Source organism: Ovis canadensis, chromosome 16 (genome assembly GCF_042477335.2).
Source record: "Ovis canadensis isolate MfBH-ARS-UI-01 breed Bighorn chromosome 16, ARS-UI_OviCan_v2, whole genome shotgun sequence".
Classification (NCBI taxonomy): Eukaryota; Metazoa; Chordata; class Mammalia; order Artiodactyla; family Bovidae; genus Ovis; species Ovis canadensis.
Genome location: NC_091260.1, coordinates 51264530 through 51282100, shown reverse-complemented (window position 1 = coordinate 51282100; position 17571 = coordinate 51264530). Strand labels below are relative to the sequence as shown.

Here is a 17571-nt window from a genome sequence, read left to right as displayed (position 1 = left end):
AAAAGAAAAATCACTGTATTTTATATATACCCTTAAATTACATAAGTGATATAAATTTCAGTTGTTTTATATATACTGTTTTAAGTTAAATTATCTAATGAAGAATCAATTACTATAAATGCCTCACTTTCCTTCCTTCAGTACAGATTTAACACTAATTCCAACTCAAAGCCATGATTAAAATAATATTTTAGGTCTCAAAATCAGAGAGGGAGAAAACAATCCATTTTAGAGAACTGAAAGGAACCACAGAGATTTAGTCCTGTTTACAAACCATTTTAAAGGCAAACCATTTCAACAAAGAAAGTCTTTCAGGAATCCAAAACACACAAATAAAATGAATTGACTCTGTTAATATACTTTACCATGTATTGCTACATCACTTTAAAGGCAACCAATGTGAATCTGTTATGATAACTCTCAAATTCAAATGTTTACAGATGGCAACTGCAGCATAGGTAAGTAAAGGCAACTATAAACAAGTCTGGATTTTTGCTTTTTTTTCTAAAAATAATTTACCTTTAAATCTTAGGATACTCTTCAACTAAACAGAGACAACACTATTTAGCTTTAGTTTGAGGTCTGTACTTTCGAAAATGATCCTGGTAGATAAATAGACTTTAGTGTGTTAAAATTTCATATGCAAATCAAACGAATGTGGTTTTCAGTTTATGAATTTAAATATTTTTTAAAATAATTTTTTTTTAACAAATTTGAAGACTTCCCCAGCAATCTATGTCCACGCCCTCATTCCACTGTTGAGGAAGCAGAGGAGCAAAGAAAACAGTCTTGCCCATTGTTTCAGTGAGTGACTGGTTGGTCTGGGATTGGAACTCAGGTCTTCAAATTCCCTGATAAGTATCCTTTCTCCACCAGTGCTGGTTCTCTTAAAGGAACACTGAAATAACTAGGCAGGAGTATGTAGGAAAAGGATAAGATAACATTTTAGTGAATGTGAAGGTAAACATTCACAGCTCAATGAATTCCTTCTCATTCAGAGGATACTAACGGCATATCGAATTTAGGTTATGCGACTCCTATTTGCCAGATGTGTATTTTCTACATTTTCCCATTCCCCAGGAAAAGTTTGCAATCACACTGTTTTGACACAGAAGTTAGATTTCCATGGTTGACAAAAATCATAAAATTTCAATGTAAACTTTCTACTGATTCAATATATTTTAAGGGGTATTATATTGTTGGAGTAAAAAAAGTACTATGCTTAACTTAATTAGACAAGTACATTTCATGATAACATCCTCAAAATATACACAGAACTTAACTGAAAATGTCAGTGATTATGACCTTTTGTCACTGACCTTTCTCTACCAATTCTCTGTTCAACGGAAGACTTAAATTTCCTTGTCGGTTTGCTATTGGAAAAAGAAAGGGGGGAATATCTTGATTAAATAAAATATTTTGTAACATACTGCGTAGCTAACATACAATAAAATCTACGCATTCTATAGCATATTATAATTGTAACATAAGAGCTATTGTAACATAAGTACTCACCAATATTTAGAACATCTTCCACAGCCTGAGGTGCCACTCTGTTAATATTGAATGACCTAGAAATAAATACCACAAACATTTTTTCTTATTTTGGTTCTAAAAACATACTAAAAATGAAAAAGGAATAATCTACTTAATGTACAAAGAACTCTTAGAAATTATCAGGCAAAAAAAAAATACCCAAAAAACAATAGCCATCTCATATAGTTTTTAAAAGTAGGCAAAGTACATGGGTTAACAGTCCAGGGGTCATATGAAAATATGTTCAATATCATTCATACCTGAGGAGATATTAAAACAAGATTCTTCTCAGATTTTAAAGATTAAAAAATGATAATGTATTGACATGGGTATGGGAAGAGAAGTATGCCCATATACTAATGGAATTATAAAAATTACAATTAGACAATTCTGTTAAGATTTAAAATGAACATATTCTTCAATCTAGTAGTTTATCCTAAAATATACTTGCACATATAATACACAAAGACAAGTATAAGGATATTTACAGAAGCATTGTTTATAATAGCAAAAGTGCAGAAAGCTGGGTAAATATAGCTACTCAGTAGAATACTACATAGATATTAAAAAGACTATACTACAACCATATGTATAATACCAGTGTGGAAAGATATCAACATGTTAAGTTAAAAGACCAAAAGCATTATACAGTGTACGTATGTGTATATGTGTGTTCAGTCGCTCAGTTGTGTTCGACTCTTTGCAACCCCATGGACTGCAGCACACCAAGTCTCTCTGTCCCTCACCATCTCTCGAGGTTCGCCCAAGTCCACGTCCATTGCATCGGTGATGCTGTCCAGGCATCTCATCCTCTGATACCCTTTTCTCCTTCTGCCCTCAATCTTTCCCAGCATCAGGGACTTTTCCAATGAGTCAGCTGTTCTATATATTTATATAGAATTTCCTTGTGTTACTTTATTAAAAAATATATAGAGTGGTTATATCTAGAGATTAGTACTAGAATATAAAATGAAAGAAACCAGCTTTTCGTTGTATCCCCTTTGTATTATTCAACATACTTTTAATTTTTTTAAGTTTTATTTATTTTTTACTTCTTGGCTGCGCTGAGTCTTCATTGCTGCTTGGGGGCTTTTCTCTCTTTACGCCGAGCGGGGGCCACTCTGTCATGGTGCGTGGGCTTCTCACTGCGGCGACTTCTCCTGTTGCAGGGCACGGGTTTCTGGGGCATGTGGGCTTCGGTAGTTGCAGCACCCGGGGCTCTGGAGGACAGGCTCAGTAGCTGTGGCACCCGGGCGTGCTGCGCCACAGCATGTGTAATCCTCCCAGATGAGCGATCAAACCTGCGTCCCCTGTACTGGCAGGCGGATTCTTGACCACTGGACCTCCAGGGAAGTCCTACCACAGTTTTAAACAGGTATTTCTCTAAATTATAAAATCATTTCTGAAGGGGAGAAACCTTTAGCAAGATGCCACACGTAACCACTTAAGAACAAACATTACCACAAATAGGAGTAACTTTTAAAAGCAGCAACTTTTAAAAGGTGGTTACACCCTTAACCACCTAAGGACTAAAAAGGTGGTTAGGGAAAGGTGTTTTTTTTTAAAAAAAAACACAATTCTTCTAGCTAATTTAGAATTCTCCTCCTGCCTCTACCTCTTCACAGTAGATGCTCCTTAGAAAAGGAACAGCACTTCATAGTCACACAACTCTAAACCTAATTCAGGGGCTCTTAACATTTTGAGGGAAGAAGAATAAGAGATGCTCCATATACCCACTCTAATCCTATACTCTCTATATTTTGAGAAACGTGAAAACATTTTGGACATTCTCTTAAGAAAAATACAGATATACAAATTTTTACATTAAAAAATTGAAGTCATTCACAGACCATATTCTTATGCTAAAAAAAAAAAAAAATCTAAAATGCCCTTGCCTAGCCTATTTTTCACCATTACTCACCCTCTAACTTCACATTCCAAACACCCTAAGCTCCATTCTCGCCTCTTGCTCAGACTTACTATGTGGTAGAAACCAAAATACTTCAAGCGTTGTGACTTTCTTGTTTAGTATGAGGTTCACAAAACCTATCTCATTAGCATTACTACTGTCACACACTACAAGCCATAATGCATTGAGGGCAGTGTCTGGCTCTTGGCAAGAACTCAACGAAAATGTCAAGTGCAAGGAAATCTGTATGAGTTACACTCTTAATTCCTCGTTACTGCATTAGAATTCTATTTTAAAGTCACATAAAAATAAGCTGTTAATAGGGTTCCACTGAAATAAAATATGTAAAGGGCAAAAGATAATAGTGACTCATGTATCTTTACTATAATTAAGACTTAGTTTAAGAGAGCAGAAGTCTTACAAGACATGTTCTAAAATTCCTAGAACTATGACTTATTAGGAATACCACAAGTCAATACAAACTAAGTTCTCTGAGTTAGGGTTAAATTAAAACTAATTTCCTGCGGGTGTAATCTAAATCTCAGCCAATTCAATCTACCCTTAGGAGTGGTTTACATTCTACATCAAAAACAAACTATGTGCCAAAGCAGGTGTGAGCTACCAAACAACAGCTTTTTCCTCAGATCTACAACCTTCACCACTGTAAGAGTTCTGATGTGAAATCGGACATAACTTTTACTAAAGACAACCAAATTGAAAGGCAAAGAGTCTCGTATCTTCATCAGCTAGTAAAACTTTCTCTTTACTTAAGAACACCTCCTCATCGTTAATTAGGTCTGCTGGGACAGAATGTACAAAGGAGGAGGACTGGGAAGAGGCTTAAGAACTCATGGAAACAAACGATCCTGCTCTGCGGTACTTCTCTACTGTGTGCTGCAAACGCAATCCACCCGGGAAAAGGACTGAGGTGAGTGACACCGCGATGATGCACAGATGCTTGTAATGCAACATAACCACCACATCCTACGTCTTGTGCAAGAATTTCTGGAAATGCAAAGATGGGACAGCTAATCCCCGAGCTCTTCCCCCCACCCTCCCAGACACATGATTAGGCTGTATTTCCCAGCCCTCTAGCCACAGAGCATGTAACTATGTTCCAGCTAAAGGAATAAGAGTGACTATCATGGGCAACACTTCCCATAACCTCCCACAGGGGACCCTCCAAGCTTTTCCTCCTTCTGTAGCACAGGAAGTCTACGGTTTAGAATTAAGCCCCGAAATTAAATCCTACCTCCTCCATTTATCAGCCACATGGCTTTGGGCAAGTCAGTTAACTTTTGAGACTTGTTATAGTCTATCAGTGAAAATAAAATGAACTGATCTCAGAGTATTCTTAAGAATTTAAGTAAGATAATATACTTACTTGGCACAAAGAAAGTGCTCAAAGATGGTACTGCAGTAAGTTGAAATTATTAATGTAATATATAGGGGAGGGAGGTGGGAGGGGGGTTCATGTTTGGGAATGCATGTAAGAATTAAAGATTTTAAAATTTAAAAAATAAAAAACAAAAAAAGGAAAAAAAAAAGAAATAAAATGTTATTTCAAAAACTCAAAAAAAAAAAGAAATTATTAATGTAATATATAGAACGTATAAACTTTCCCTCAGTATCTCTGATCCCTAGCCTTCTCTCTTCTCCCCCAATGCTTCTCTTTTCTCAAGGATCAAATGATAAACGGGAAATCCAATCATAATGAAAGAATTATCGGTGATAACAGGAGAGTAGATCATGTCAGAAGCAAGCAAGCTGCATAAGGCTGAGTAGGAAAGAAAAGGGACTAAGTAACCAAGGTGGCATGGACAGGATATGGTTAGAGACCATATCCTGGTCCCTATACCAGAGACCAGGCTCTATACTAGAGCACTGAGCACAAAGCAGACTTTAATACGCCACACAGAAAAGACAGAACTTCTAATCTAAGCCATACTTAAATGCAACATCAACACAGGACTCAAGCATATGGTGAGTGGTAGGGGAAATAAAACTCAATTTTAAAGAACTCAGACTTAAGTCAGTTTGATAAGCACTGCTTTAGCTGTATTTGTGAGTGTGTAGTCATTTATTCAAAAAAGCATTTTAAGTGAATAAGTGTGAAGTACTGTGCTTAGCAAAGAAAAAATTAAGCAGAAAAAAAGTCACTAGTCACCACCCCATGTGCCTCAAGTTGCTCACACTAACTGGGTGTGAACTTACTAGAAACCAATTATGTGCTAAGTGCTATAACATCGGAGAAGGTGATGGCACCCCACTCCAATACTCTTGCCTGGAAAATCCCATGGACAGAGGAGCCCGGTAGGCTGCAGTCCATGGGGTCGCGAAGAGTTAGACACGACTGAGCGACTTCCCTTTCACTTTTCACTTTCATGCGTTGGAGAAGGAAATGGCAACCCACTCCAGTGTTCTTGCCGGGAGAATCCCAGGGACAGGGGAGCCTGGTGGGCTGCCGTCTATGGGGTCACACAGAGTCAGACACGACTGAAGTGACTTAGCAGCAGCAGCAGCTACGACAGTGCTATGAGGAAAAAGCGCTGGGTAAGGGCAAAAAAAAAGGGATTGATTAATTAGGCTTATGAAAAGAACAAGGTCTTAAGCAAAGATTTTGACATTTAAGTGACATTTGAAGACTGGAATTTTTAGCCAGTAGATGGAAAGTGGAAAATGTTCAGGCAGTCAATGCAGGAAGAAGGTACATTGAGCAAAAACAAAAAGCCCAGAGAGAACATGGCTTGTGCTAAGAATTGCAAGTAGCCTGCAGAGCCTCCAGTGTAATGGGTTAGGGTCAGGCAGGAGTAGGCTGGCAAGGAACCTTAGCTCACGTTTAAAGGGCTTCATATGACAGACTAACGTGAACACAGTCAAGAGTTAAGAAAGTTTTAAAGCACAGAAGGGAAATAGTGAGATCTATCTACATTACGGAAATATTACTCTGTGGTACGAGTTATGAATTACAGCCTGAAGAAGCAAGATGAGGCACAAAGAATATTCACTAAAAAGATGGGGGTTGACACCAAGAAACAGCCATAGAAACTGAAAAGCAGGGGCTAGAATTTCTGAAGTACATCTGACAGGATTCAGAGACTTCTAAGTATAGACGGAGAACAGGGGGGACCCAGAGTTATGAGCCAGGCTTTAGGGAATAATGTGTTTTCCTGAGACTATGAAGTCAAGGCTAACAGTGATACTATTCAGCAAGACAGGCAACACAGGAGAACAACAGAAGACAATAAATTCAGTTTTGAATGTGTTGAATCAGATGTGCTACTAACATCCTTATGCAGTTAGTAGGTAATTTTTCAATATTAGCCTGTATGCAAGAGAGATGACGGCTACAGATAAAAGTCAGGGAGGCATAGGCAAGTGTGTGCTAAGAAGTGGAAGAGACTTCCCAGAGAGGAGCCATAGGGTAGGCAGGTTTCAGGATGTCCCAGGTTATCTCCAATTAGGCCTTGAAGGCACAAACTTCTGGCATATTTTTTGGTACTGTACCTTGCTTTCATTTATTTATAACTTAAAATATTCATTTTTTAAAATATACACTCTCTAAAAACACTCATTTTCTTTTTTCTCTTTACAAACCTAGTGCAAGAAGATAAAGAATGACCAGATCCAGGCCGGGCTGTAAGTCAAAGCTGGACTCTTGGACCCAATCGATGAGTGCAACAGAAACTGAGCCAACCAATAAGTCAACGCCAGGCTCCTTCCTGCGTATCAGAGGCCTCAGATACACCAGTGTGAGACAGCACGCAAATTATATGACTTAAAGTATTTCACAAAAGTTGATAAGCAACATTCCAAGTTACTCACCAGGCCTTTGATCCTGTTCCAGTACACAAATTGAGCCCAGAGCTCTTCTGCTTTTCCCATGGACCATCATCAACTGAAATCTCGTAGTAGGAAGCCCTATGAATTGAGAATATAAAACTGGATTTGCAGAACTTATGTCCCATGGTAAATGAGATAAAGTTTCTTTTTCAGAGCTGATGAAATCTAAGCAAGTCATCCTGACTTAGTAGGGACACATATCATGATGCTAATTCCAATACTGATTAAGTGAAAAAAATTCAAAAATATCTGTGTGTCTACATCCTTCTCTGACCTATATGTACCTCCTTCCTTTAAGATTTCAAACAAGAGCTTCTTATAAATTTTTACCTAGCATTGCTATGGAAACATACAGAAGATGATTTCAGAATTCAAAAAGAAAATGCCATTCCTAAGGGAGTTTTATTCTCGGGAGCTAGTCCCTCGACACATCTAAGCCTGCATCTAATCCTTCAAGTTACCAACCGTTTCTACTTAACTCTTGTTTATCAAGTTATATACTAATGTGCCTTTTGAATTGATAGTAAGCTAGCAGAGATAATGAGGTTCTAAAGAAAAATCTCAGTCAGTCCCGGACCAGTGAACAAAACTAGGGATAAAATAAGAACTGTAATTTTTTTAAAGATTGATAGTTCTAAGATTATTTAATAAACATGAAATCAACTGGGTTTTCTGACACCAGCCCAAAAAAAAAAAAATGACACCACTTTTTAACTACATGAATGTTTAAGTGATTTGTAACTATTCAAAGAGCTTTTGAAACATACAGTGGTGTCAACAGTCAACGAGTTACTTTTATCCAGCAAATAAAAAAGCTAAAATAAACCCTTAACAAAATATAGCTTTTCAAAACAATGACAATTATTAGACATGCCTGCAAATATTAACATTTATCGGATAATTTTTCTCTTATTCTAACCCTTTCATTTTCTCCTGCCAAGCTCGTGGTTTGTGAATGCTTCATATGATATAACTCCAAGTCGTCTTTTTCTCTGAAGTCAGCATTCTCTTTAAAAATAAAAGACAGCAAGTCTAATATTCACATTTAATCTATTTCATAGCTTTGTTATGTCTTCCTAGAAAATTAAGAATTTTAGGTACATTAGTCTATTATATACAATACAGACAAGTCAGCCAAATCCATTGGAATGGCTGCTATCTATTATGCCAGAATCATGTAGAAACCAGAGATTAGAGGTAAGTGGGGACAGAAAAGAAGCAGAAGTGAACAGAAAGAGAAGTCAGGAGAGAGACGCTGAGTCCAAAACAAAGAGCAAATTTAGTGTCATTCTCACATGCAAGTTTATCAAGATTAGTCAACTCATAGAATTTTGGTTTCAGGGAAATTATTTTTTTAAGGCAGCAATAAAACTCACAGTCCCTTTAGAGTGGGTATACTTCTTCTTAAATTGTCCACTGCTACAGCCCAAGAATAAGACATTCTAGGTTAGAACAAATAGGAGAAAAGAAAAAAATTGGGCTTTTAAAATGTTCTTAAGTTTAAGAACATTATAAATGAGGCAGGAATAATATTGCCGCACTTCACATTTTCCAAGCAAAGCACTTCAGTTTTCAGGAAGACGACAATTCTATCGCACACACTAAAGAAAAGCACAGGCTTAGCCCGGCTCTGTTATTTATTAATTGTGTGACTCGGGGCAATTTACTTCACCTCTCTGAGCCACAGACTGCCCTATAAAATGGAGATGATAGCATCAGTATTTTATTCAATCTACAAATATTTATTACATGCCTAATGTTTTAATAAGCACTGTGCAAGGTACTAGGGATTTAATAGTAAATGTAATAGACACAATCTTCTAGAAGTTTATATTCTAGTATGCAGGTCAGAAACTTTACAGTAATAATTACCAACTATTTAGAGTGCTGTTTACTGCTTTAAGCAACAAACAAGACACTATATAAGAAATAATACAAGATAGCCTTGAAACAGCACTGCCAGGAGGAAGGCGTGTACAGGCAGAGCAGTTTAAAAAATAAGTAATAAGTTCTCATGACAACTCAATACTGGATCTGGAATTAGAAATGCTGGGTTTACATGATGGTTCTGATGCTAAATTAAATATATGAGCTTGGCCCAGTGATTTGAATTCTCCAAATCTCAGTTTTTTCACTGAGAAATACAACCACTTTTCTCACAGAGTCGCTATGAGCATACACGTGGCAACATACAACATGCACAGCGCCTGACACGCAGCAGGCATTCAGTACGTGTTCCTTTCCTTTCTGCCTAAGGGTCTGTGTCATAGAATCTTTCAGAGTAATCTCTAATATCTCCTGTAGTTAAGGCTTTCTCAATAGCATCAGAAGCCCACCCACTGCTGTCCTTAATCTTAGTAAAGATATCAGGGGAGGCATCAAAGACCACAAAAAGAACCAGCATCGGACATCAGGGGTAAACCAACCAAAGCACTGCCACCACAGAAAACAGAAGCATTCGATCTAACACCTCCTAATGGGCCTTCACTGAATTTCCATAAGTCAATCATTGATCCCAATTTTCCTCCTTTTGTAAGTTATTTTTAGTAAGTACAAATCATAAACCAACGCTAGTAGAAGCTCTCAGAAGTTATGACCTTCAAAATATACAAACAGAATAATGTAATAAGCCCTTAAATGGCTTCCCTCGAATAAGCATAAACTCACAAAACATCTTTACCTTTGTCATCTATTTATTTTAATGGAGACTTTCTCCAATCTCATTTTAAGGCTGTTCTCTTCTGCCTGTCTTTAGCAATAGTGATGAGATTATATCACTGTTATATTCTCTTCCTTCTCTCTTATGACATAAATGTGTCCATTACTTATTTCCATATTGCTTCAAACTTGATATGCTATAGTTTTTTCTGTTACTGCATAAGTCTTACTATATTAAAATAAGTCCGTCTTTACACTTTACCATATTTTTAAGTTCTTTAAAGTATATATTTTTATTTGATTTCTTGAAGAATACACTTTACTTTTAATAATTTTTTAATTGTATATTTTACAAGCTTCCTAAACATTAAGACACAACTACTTTTATCTTATTCGTTTTTATATTCCTAGTTCATACAGCAGGTGTGCAATATATATTATTGCATAAATTTAAAATTATATTAATCAAAATAATTACAACTGAAAAAGATAATTCAAATCATTCTGTTGAATCAAACTTTGTTCTCTTCAATACTACCTCCAATAGTAAGTTAATGGCTAAAATGTGGTTTTTTTAAGACAAATTTTTCTCATCATAATTAAACTTACTATAAAAGAATATGACTTACAATGAAGAGAATTTCAGAAAATTTGAAACTCTCAGGGAATCAACTACATGACCTTCAAAAGGTCACATGGTTCTGGTAGCAGGAGAGTAGAATATAGATTTATCTCTAATTGTCTATCCCTAACTCCCTTACAACAACAAAAATGAGAAAGAAAGTTCTAAATGTACCACCAAGAGTTAAATTAACTTTACATTATGGCAGTCATTTTACAACTAGTAACTAGTGTCACACAATAAATTTTCTGCAAAAAATTCTGCTGACAATTTAAATCTAAGTTATATTCAACACTCACAAAATAGATTTTATCAGTAATAAAACATACACTATGCTTTTATATTCCTACTGAAGAACTTCACTAACCTTAATTTTCGGTAATAATGGTTACAAATCTTAAGCTGTCAATACTCTTGCCTTATGATGTTGCACTGAAAAGGATCAACATTATTTATGCAGTATTCTTGTCAAAAATGCTTAGTCTGAATTTTATCATGCAGAGAAAAAAAATCATACAAATCTAAAATAAGGAATATTCTGCCAATATTCTGCAATTGGCTTAGACCATTCAAAAATGTAAAAGTCATAAATGACAAAACAGGGATGGGACTAAAAACTATTCTTAATTCAATCTAAAGGGCTATGATAGCCAAATAAACAAGATTTATTCAAAAGTAAGTAATATTTCTGTGTTCTCCTTAACTGGATCCTGGATCAAAACAAGCAAATAAATAAATCAGCTTTATGAAACATTAAGACAATCAGTAGGGAAATTTTAATATGAACAGTCTATAAGATCAGAGTTTTATATCAACTGCAAATATATGCCTATATAGCATTCTCTTAAACATTCATAAAGTACCTATATAATAGATGAAAGGCTCAGGGAAATACTGCAGTAAAGAAATCTGAGTAACTTTGTTTAATGTAGGGCTTCAAAAACACTTTTGGTAATGAAACTTTCTTTCTTCTTAACATGTATTCATGTGTACAAAGGCGTGGAAATAGTTCATTTAATAATTCATTTTTCTTACTTATATAGTATTAATTATTCACAAATTAGGTGGTAGAAATTTAATAAATAGTTTAAAATTACTAAAATATTAAACTCAAGATGACAAGTTTAAAAGTACCTGGATGATAAACTCTCCCCAATGAAGACTTCATTTAGTGCTCTCACTGGCAAAAGCTGGGGTCCAGAAGCCTCAAACTCTGCAGAGAATGAAAGAAAAATCCAAGAGAACGTCTTAAAACTTCAGAAATATTACCATATAAATTTTATAAAATATTTGTCTTAATAGCATCTATAGCTTAACATTAACATATGAATTAAATCTTAAAGTATTCATAATATAGAACCACAAAATCATCTAAACATTATAGCTGCAATGAGTAAATAAACCTTAGTTCTTCTTTGAAACAATTTTTCAAGAGTGATGAAATATATTGATATATATTCACAGCATAAGATTCAAGTTGTCACACTTGGCTAAGTTTTGCTCCAACTACAACTTGCTTCAGAAATAGAGATGATTGAGTACTTCCAAGGCAGAGCCATTCTGGATTCAAGCAGCAAACTACATGGATGGCTCATGTACGAAGCCAAATCAGTTATGTTAAAAGTCAGATTATTTTTCAAATAGAAAATAGAGAATGTTTTTCAGCAATGGCAGTTCTGGAGGAACAGTGCCACATCTCCTTATATGACTCCTAAAAAAATGTCCACTTTATTTTACCCTTTACGGTTCTGTGTACAACTTATGTAACCTTCCGTGATGATTACTTAAACAGCAGTTTATCACGCAAAATCCTCCAAAGAATCCCACTGCTTTCTGGATCAAAGTGTGATTTTCACCTTCAGATGGTCGCTTTTACGTTTTTGTCTTTAACCAGTCCCCAGCCTGAGACGCCAGCCCTTTCTTCCCAGCGTCACCAATAGCAGGTTCGTGGCACCCAGGTGTCTCCTCCTGGGCACGCACTATGGAACAAGATACCTTTTCTGTCTCCTCCACTGTTTTTTCTTAGTCAAAGCTAAATGTTAACTTCAACTGAGGCAGCAGCTAGCCTCTAAGATGGTCCCCCATGATTCCTGCCTCCTGGTATTCACATTCTTATATAACTCTTCCTTTCACATCACACCAGAATTAGTCTATGTGACCAACATAAGGCAAAAATTATGGTATGTCACTTCTGAGATTTGGTTTAAAAAGACACCCTGGCTTCTACCTTGGTCACTGTCTCTCCCAGATCACTTGTTCTGGGGGAGGATATTTCATAAGCAGTCCAATGGAGAGGCCAACATAGTGAGGACCTGAAGCCGCCTGCTAGCAGCCACGTGACGAGCTGTGGTGCAGACCTTCCAGCCCAGTTATGTGTCCCGGCCAACAGCTTGACTGTCACCTCCTCAGAGACCCTAAACCTGAACTAACAAGCTAAGCCTCTCTTGGATTCTTGACTTTCATAATCTCTGTGAAATCACAAGTATTTTCTATTAAGATGGTAAACTTTGGGGTAATTTGCTATGTTTTAAGATTCTGTTTCAGGTTAATGTGTATTAGACACATTAGACACTTAATACTCTATAAAACTTTCCACCACTGTCACCAACACAACCGCCAATTTAATATTCTCCTCTGACTTGTAGCCTATTTGTTTATATGCTTATTGAATGTTAATTACATGTATAATTTCTTTTGGATTTTAACTGTTTAAAGTGACCCAACTATTCTTTCAATTACCACAAGTTGCTATTACAATACCATGGAATCTTTAAAAATTTATTTGACTAAATTATATAATGGGCTAACATTATCAGCTAGATCTTGTAATACAGAAGGAACCTGATACAAAAAGGTATATAAGAATGATGTGTTTGATCAAATTTGATTGTACTTAAGACTGCATACTTAACTTTTGTTATTGTCTTAATTTGGTACTAAATATATTCACATTTTTACAACTAACAAGTTTTACCAACGTAAAAAGTTAAAATTTATAGTTTAAATTATTTTTCTTTACATAGTGTAATCGCTAATGGAATGTTTTGTATCTCCTCACAGATTTTCTACAAATGTTCACTAACAGTAAGTACTCACTAAATATTGCTTTGTACTCAGTTGCCAAGTCATGCCTGAGGCAAGAATACTGGAATGGGTTGTCATTTCCTTCTTCAGGGGATCCTCCCAATCCAGGGATGGAACCTCTGTGTCCTGCACTGGTAGACAGGTTCTTTACTGCTAAGCCACCAAGGAAGCCATCACTGTATATTAGTAACTGATAAATCTGAAATCTCACCAAACTATAACCGTATGTTTTTCTTTTGTATGGTCTTAACTTTTTATCTGTATTCTTGTTTCTCCGCATCCTAATTTTCCTTTCTGTATATAGCACTTTTACTATATGTGCTTGCTGAATTTCACCTGAAATATTTTATCAAAAGAGGAAGAGAATATATAAAATTGTTTCAAGTCTCATTAATCATCTTAATTCTGCTTATATTTCTTTCATGCTAATTGACTACCAAACATTATTTAATCATTAAACTGTTCATTTACACCTTGCTTCAACAAAACACAAAAAGATGGACTCGAGAGCAATTGACAATTTTCTATCTAAGAGAATCCATTACAAAATTAATCATTAATTTATATTTTTAAGTATAGAATTGTTATGTGACAGAGACCAAAATACTGTGCACTTCTCTCACAGTCAAACCATTAGACTATGTTTCTGGATCCACCCACCTTGGGTATACTCATGGAACTAGTAATGGCCAATGGAGTACGAGCAAAAGTAGTGAAAAGGCCTGGCTCCTAAAACTTCCCTAAGAATCCCCCATGCTCTCACTGTCCTCTCCCCATAAGTTACAAGGACCAAACAGAAGATCAAAGGCCACTGTTTGGAGGTTGCCTGAACACTCCTTGGACAGTGAGCTGAACTATAAATAAAACTTCAGTATGTTAAGCCACTGAGATTCTAGGATTGTTTGTCAAATCAATTCACTTATCCAAATTAATACAAGTAGACTTGCAAATAAAAAGTTACGAGTTTATGTGATTAAAAGTTTTCTTTAACAAATAAACAAACTCTACCTTCCCTTGACTTAACATGCACCCACATCATTATGTCATTCTTGGGCTTTCCTGGTGGCACATACAGTAAAGAATCTGCCTGGAAGGTGGGAGACCGGGGTTCGATCCCTGGGTCAGGAAGATCCTCTGGAGGAGGCTATGGCAACCCACTCCAGTATTCTTGCCTAGAGAATTCCATAGACAGAGGAGCCTGTAGGGCTACAGTCCATGGGGTCGCAAATAGTTGGACACAACTGAAGCGACTTAGCATGCACATACCTTCCCTTGAGGGTATAATGGTAATAAAAATGAACTCCTCTTCATTAATTTGAATACAACCCAGGTGGCTCAGGTGGTAAAGAATATGCCTGCAATGCAGGGGAGCCTGGTTCAATCCCTGGATCAGGAAGATGCACTGGAGAAGGAAATGGCAACCCACTCCAGTATTCTTGCCTGGAAAATTCCATGGACAAAGAAGCATGGTGGGCTGCAGTCCATGTGGCAGCAGAGTCAGACGTGACTGAGCAACTGAGCACACCACATATATAATCTAGTTAAGGACAGATAACACTAAACAGAAAATTTTATTGGAATGAAGTTAAATCATCCTTCTTGCAAAAAAACTAGCATTTTTTTTTCTCTTTAATTCTGTGTTCCAAATTAAAAAGCTAAATCAGGGATCAAACATGGTGGTATATTTATAATCTCAAACCTACTCCTATATTCAAAAATCCCAAATGGCAGTTTCTTAGGAAGTGTTCCCTGCCAACCTGAAGAGAATTTAAATAGGGAACATGAGATATATCTTGAAATCTTCCTAATTTTTTCTCAGAAAATAAAGTTCTTTATCAAGGAAAAAAACTCTCTAACAAAAATGTTCTCTAAAATAGTGCCAACATTATAAATGTTATATAATTGCTAATACCAATAATATTAATAATTAATATAACAAGTTCCAGTGTTGTTATTGAGAAATCTGAAACTACTCTGATTCCAGATTCTTCATGTATAAAATAACCTGCTCCAACCACAATCACCACCACTATCACCACTTCCTTTCTGGAAGCTTGCAAGAGGTTTGCTTTAGCCCTAGTATACTAACATGCCTCAGTGTGGGACCTTTTACCATTGATTATATTAAGTATTTTGTGTGTTCCTTCATTCAGAGACTGGTGCCTAAGTTTTGAGAAATTTTTTTTTAATTCTTTTTGAGTATTTCCTATGCTTTTACTAGAACCTCCACAAACCAGATGTAAATATCCTGAATATTACTAACTTTATATATAATTTGTTTCTATATATATTTAGTTTATAAGTTAAAACCAGTGAATCTGAGCAATGAATCTATATCCTATATACTGTTGGTGAAAACAACCAAATCCTGAACATCATTTTGATGACAGCAATAACTTGTTTTGGTGAAGTATAAAATAAAATTTCTAGCTAAGATTTAAAAATCTTTTAAAAAATTAAACTATTAATAGTTACTACAGTCTTTCAAAAACAGTAATAGGAAATGTGCTTATGAATGACTTGAAAGATTTCCAGATTTTTAAAAACTAGTTATTTAAAAATTTTCTAACATCAAATGACTTTTTTTCAGGGGAAGAAAAACCATCTTTAAAACATGGCATTAACTCACAGTTTAGGAACATTCCAGATGTTCAAGCTGATTTTAGAAAAGGCAGAGGAACCAGAGATCAAATTGCCAACATCCGCTGGATCATCAAAAAAGCAAGAGAGCTCCAGAAAAACATCTATTTCTGCTTTATTGACTATGCCAAAGCCTTTGACTGTGTGGATCACAATAAATTGTGGAAAATTCTAAAAGAGATGAGAATACCAGACCACCTGACCTGCCTCTTGAGAAACCTGTATGCAGGTCAGGAAGCAACAGTTAGAACTGGACATGGAACAACAGACTGGTTCCAAATAGGAAAAGGAGTACCTCAAGGCTTTATACTGTCACCCTGCTTATTTAACATCTATGCAGAGTACATAATGAGAAACGCTGGACTGGAAGAAGCACAAGCTGGAATCAAGATTGCCAGGAGAAATATCAATAACCTCAGATATGCAGATGACATCACCCTTAAGGCAGAAAGTGAAGAGGAACTAAAAAGCCTCTTGATGAAAGTGGAAGAGGAGAGTGAAAAAGATGGCTTAAAGCTCAACATTCAGAAAACGAAGATCATGGCATCTGGTCCCATCACTTCATGGGAAATAGATGGAGAAACAGTGGAAACAGTGTCAGACTTTATTCTTTTGGGCTCCAAAATCACTGCAGATGGTGAGTGTAGCCATGAAATTAAAAGACGCTTACTCCTTGGAAGGAAAGTTATGACCAACCTAGATAGCATATTCAAAAGCAGAGACATTACTTTGCCAACAAAGGTCCGTCTAGTCAAGGCTATGGTTTTTCCAGTGGTCATGTATGGACGTGAGAGCTGGACTGTGAAGAAAGCTGAGCGCCGAAGAATTGATGCTTTTGAACTGTTTTGCTGAAGAAGACTCTTGAGAGAGTCCCTTGGACTGCAAGGAGATCAGTCCTGGGTGTTCTTTGGAAGGAATGATGCTAAAGCTGAAACTCCAGTACTTTGGCCACCTCATGTGAAGAGTTGACTCATTGGAAAAGACTGATGCTGGGAGGAATTAGGGGCAGGAGGAGAAGGGGACGACAGAGAATGAGATGGCTGGATGGCATCACCGACTCGATGGACATGAGTTTGAGTGAACTCCGGGAGTTGGTGATGGACAGGGAGGCCTGGCGTGCTGCCAGGGGTCGCAAAGAGTTGGACACGACTGAGCGACTGAACTGAACTGAACCTATAAAGCTATAAATCACCATGAAAAACTCAGAAAAAAATAAATATATGTAAACATCAAATACCACAACCAGACAGAAACAAAGCCGGAAAACAGTTATGTAAAG

The 17571-nt window shown here is 36.4% G+C and overlaps 1 protein-coding gene across 7 annotated transcripts in view; it reads right to left on the bottom strand.

Moving 5' to 3' along the window:
• Window positions 1-17571, bottom strand: part of NADK2 (NAD kinase 2, mitochondrial) — a 46500-nt gene that overhangs the window by 5903 nt on the left and 23026 nt on the right. For 3 of the 7 annotated variants that reach the window (XM_069555913.1, XM_069555917.1, XM_069555916.1), the window contains 4 exons: window positions 11703-11781; window positions 7271-7366; window positions 1516-1571; window positions 1320-1373 (listed from right to left, as the gene is read on the bottom strand). In XM_069555913.1, coding sequence (XP_069412014.1) covers window positions 1320-1373; window positions 1516-1571; window positions 7271-7366; window positions 11703-11781 — 285 coding nt within the window. Of the gene's footprint in view, window positions 1-1319; window positions 1374-1515; window positions 1572-7270; window positions 7367-8664; window positions 8731-11702; window positions 11782-17571 lie in introns of all 7 variants that reach the window. The other 4 variants (XM_069555909.1, XM_069555915.1, XM_069555910.1 and 1 more) reach the window with 3 other exon arrangements.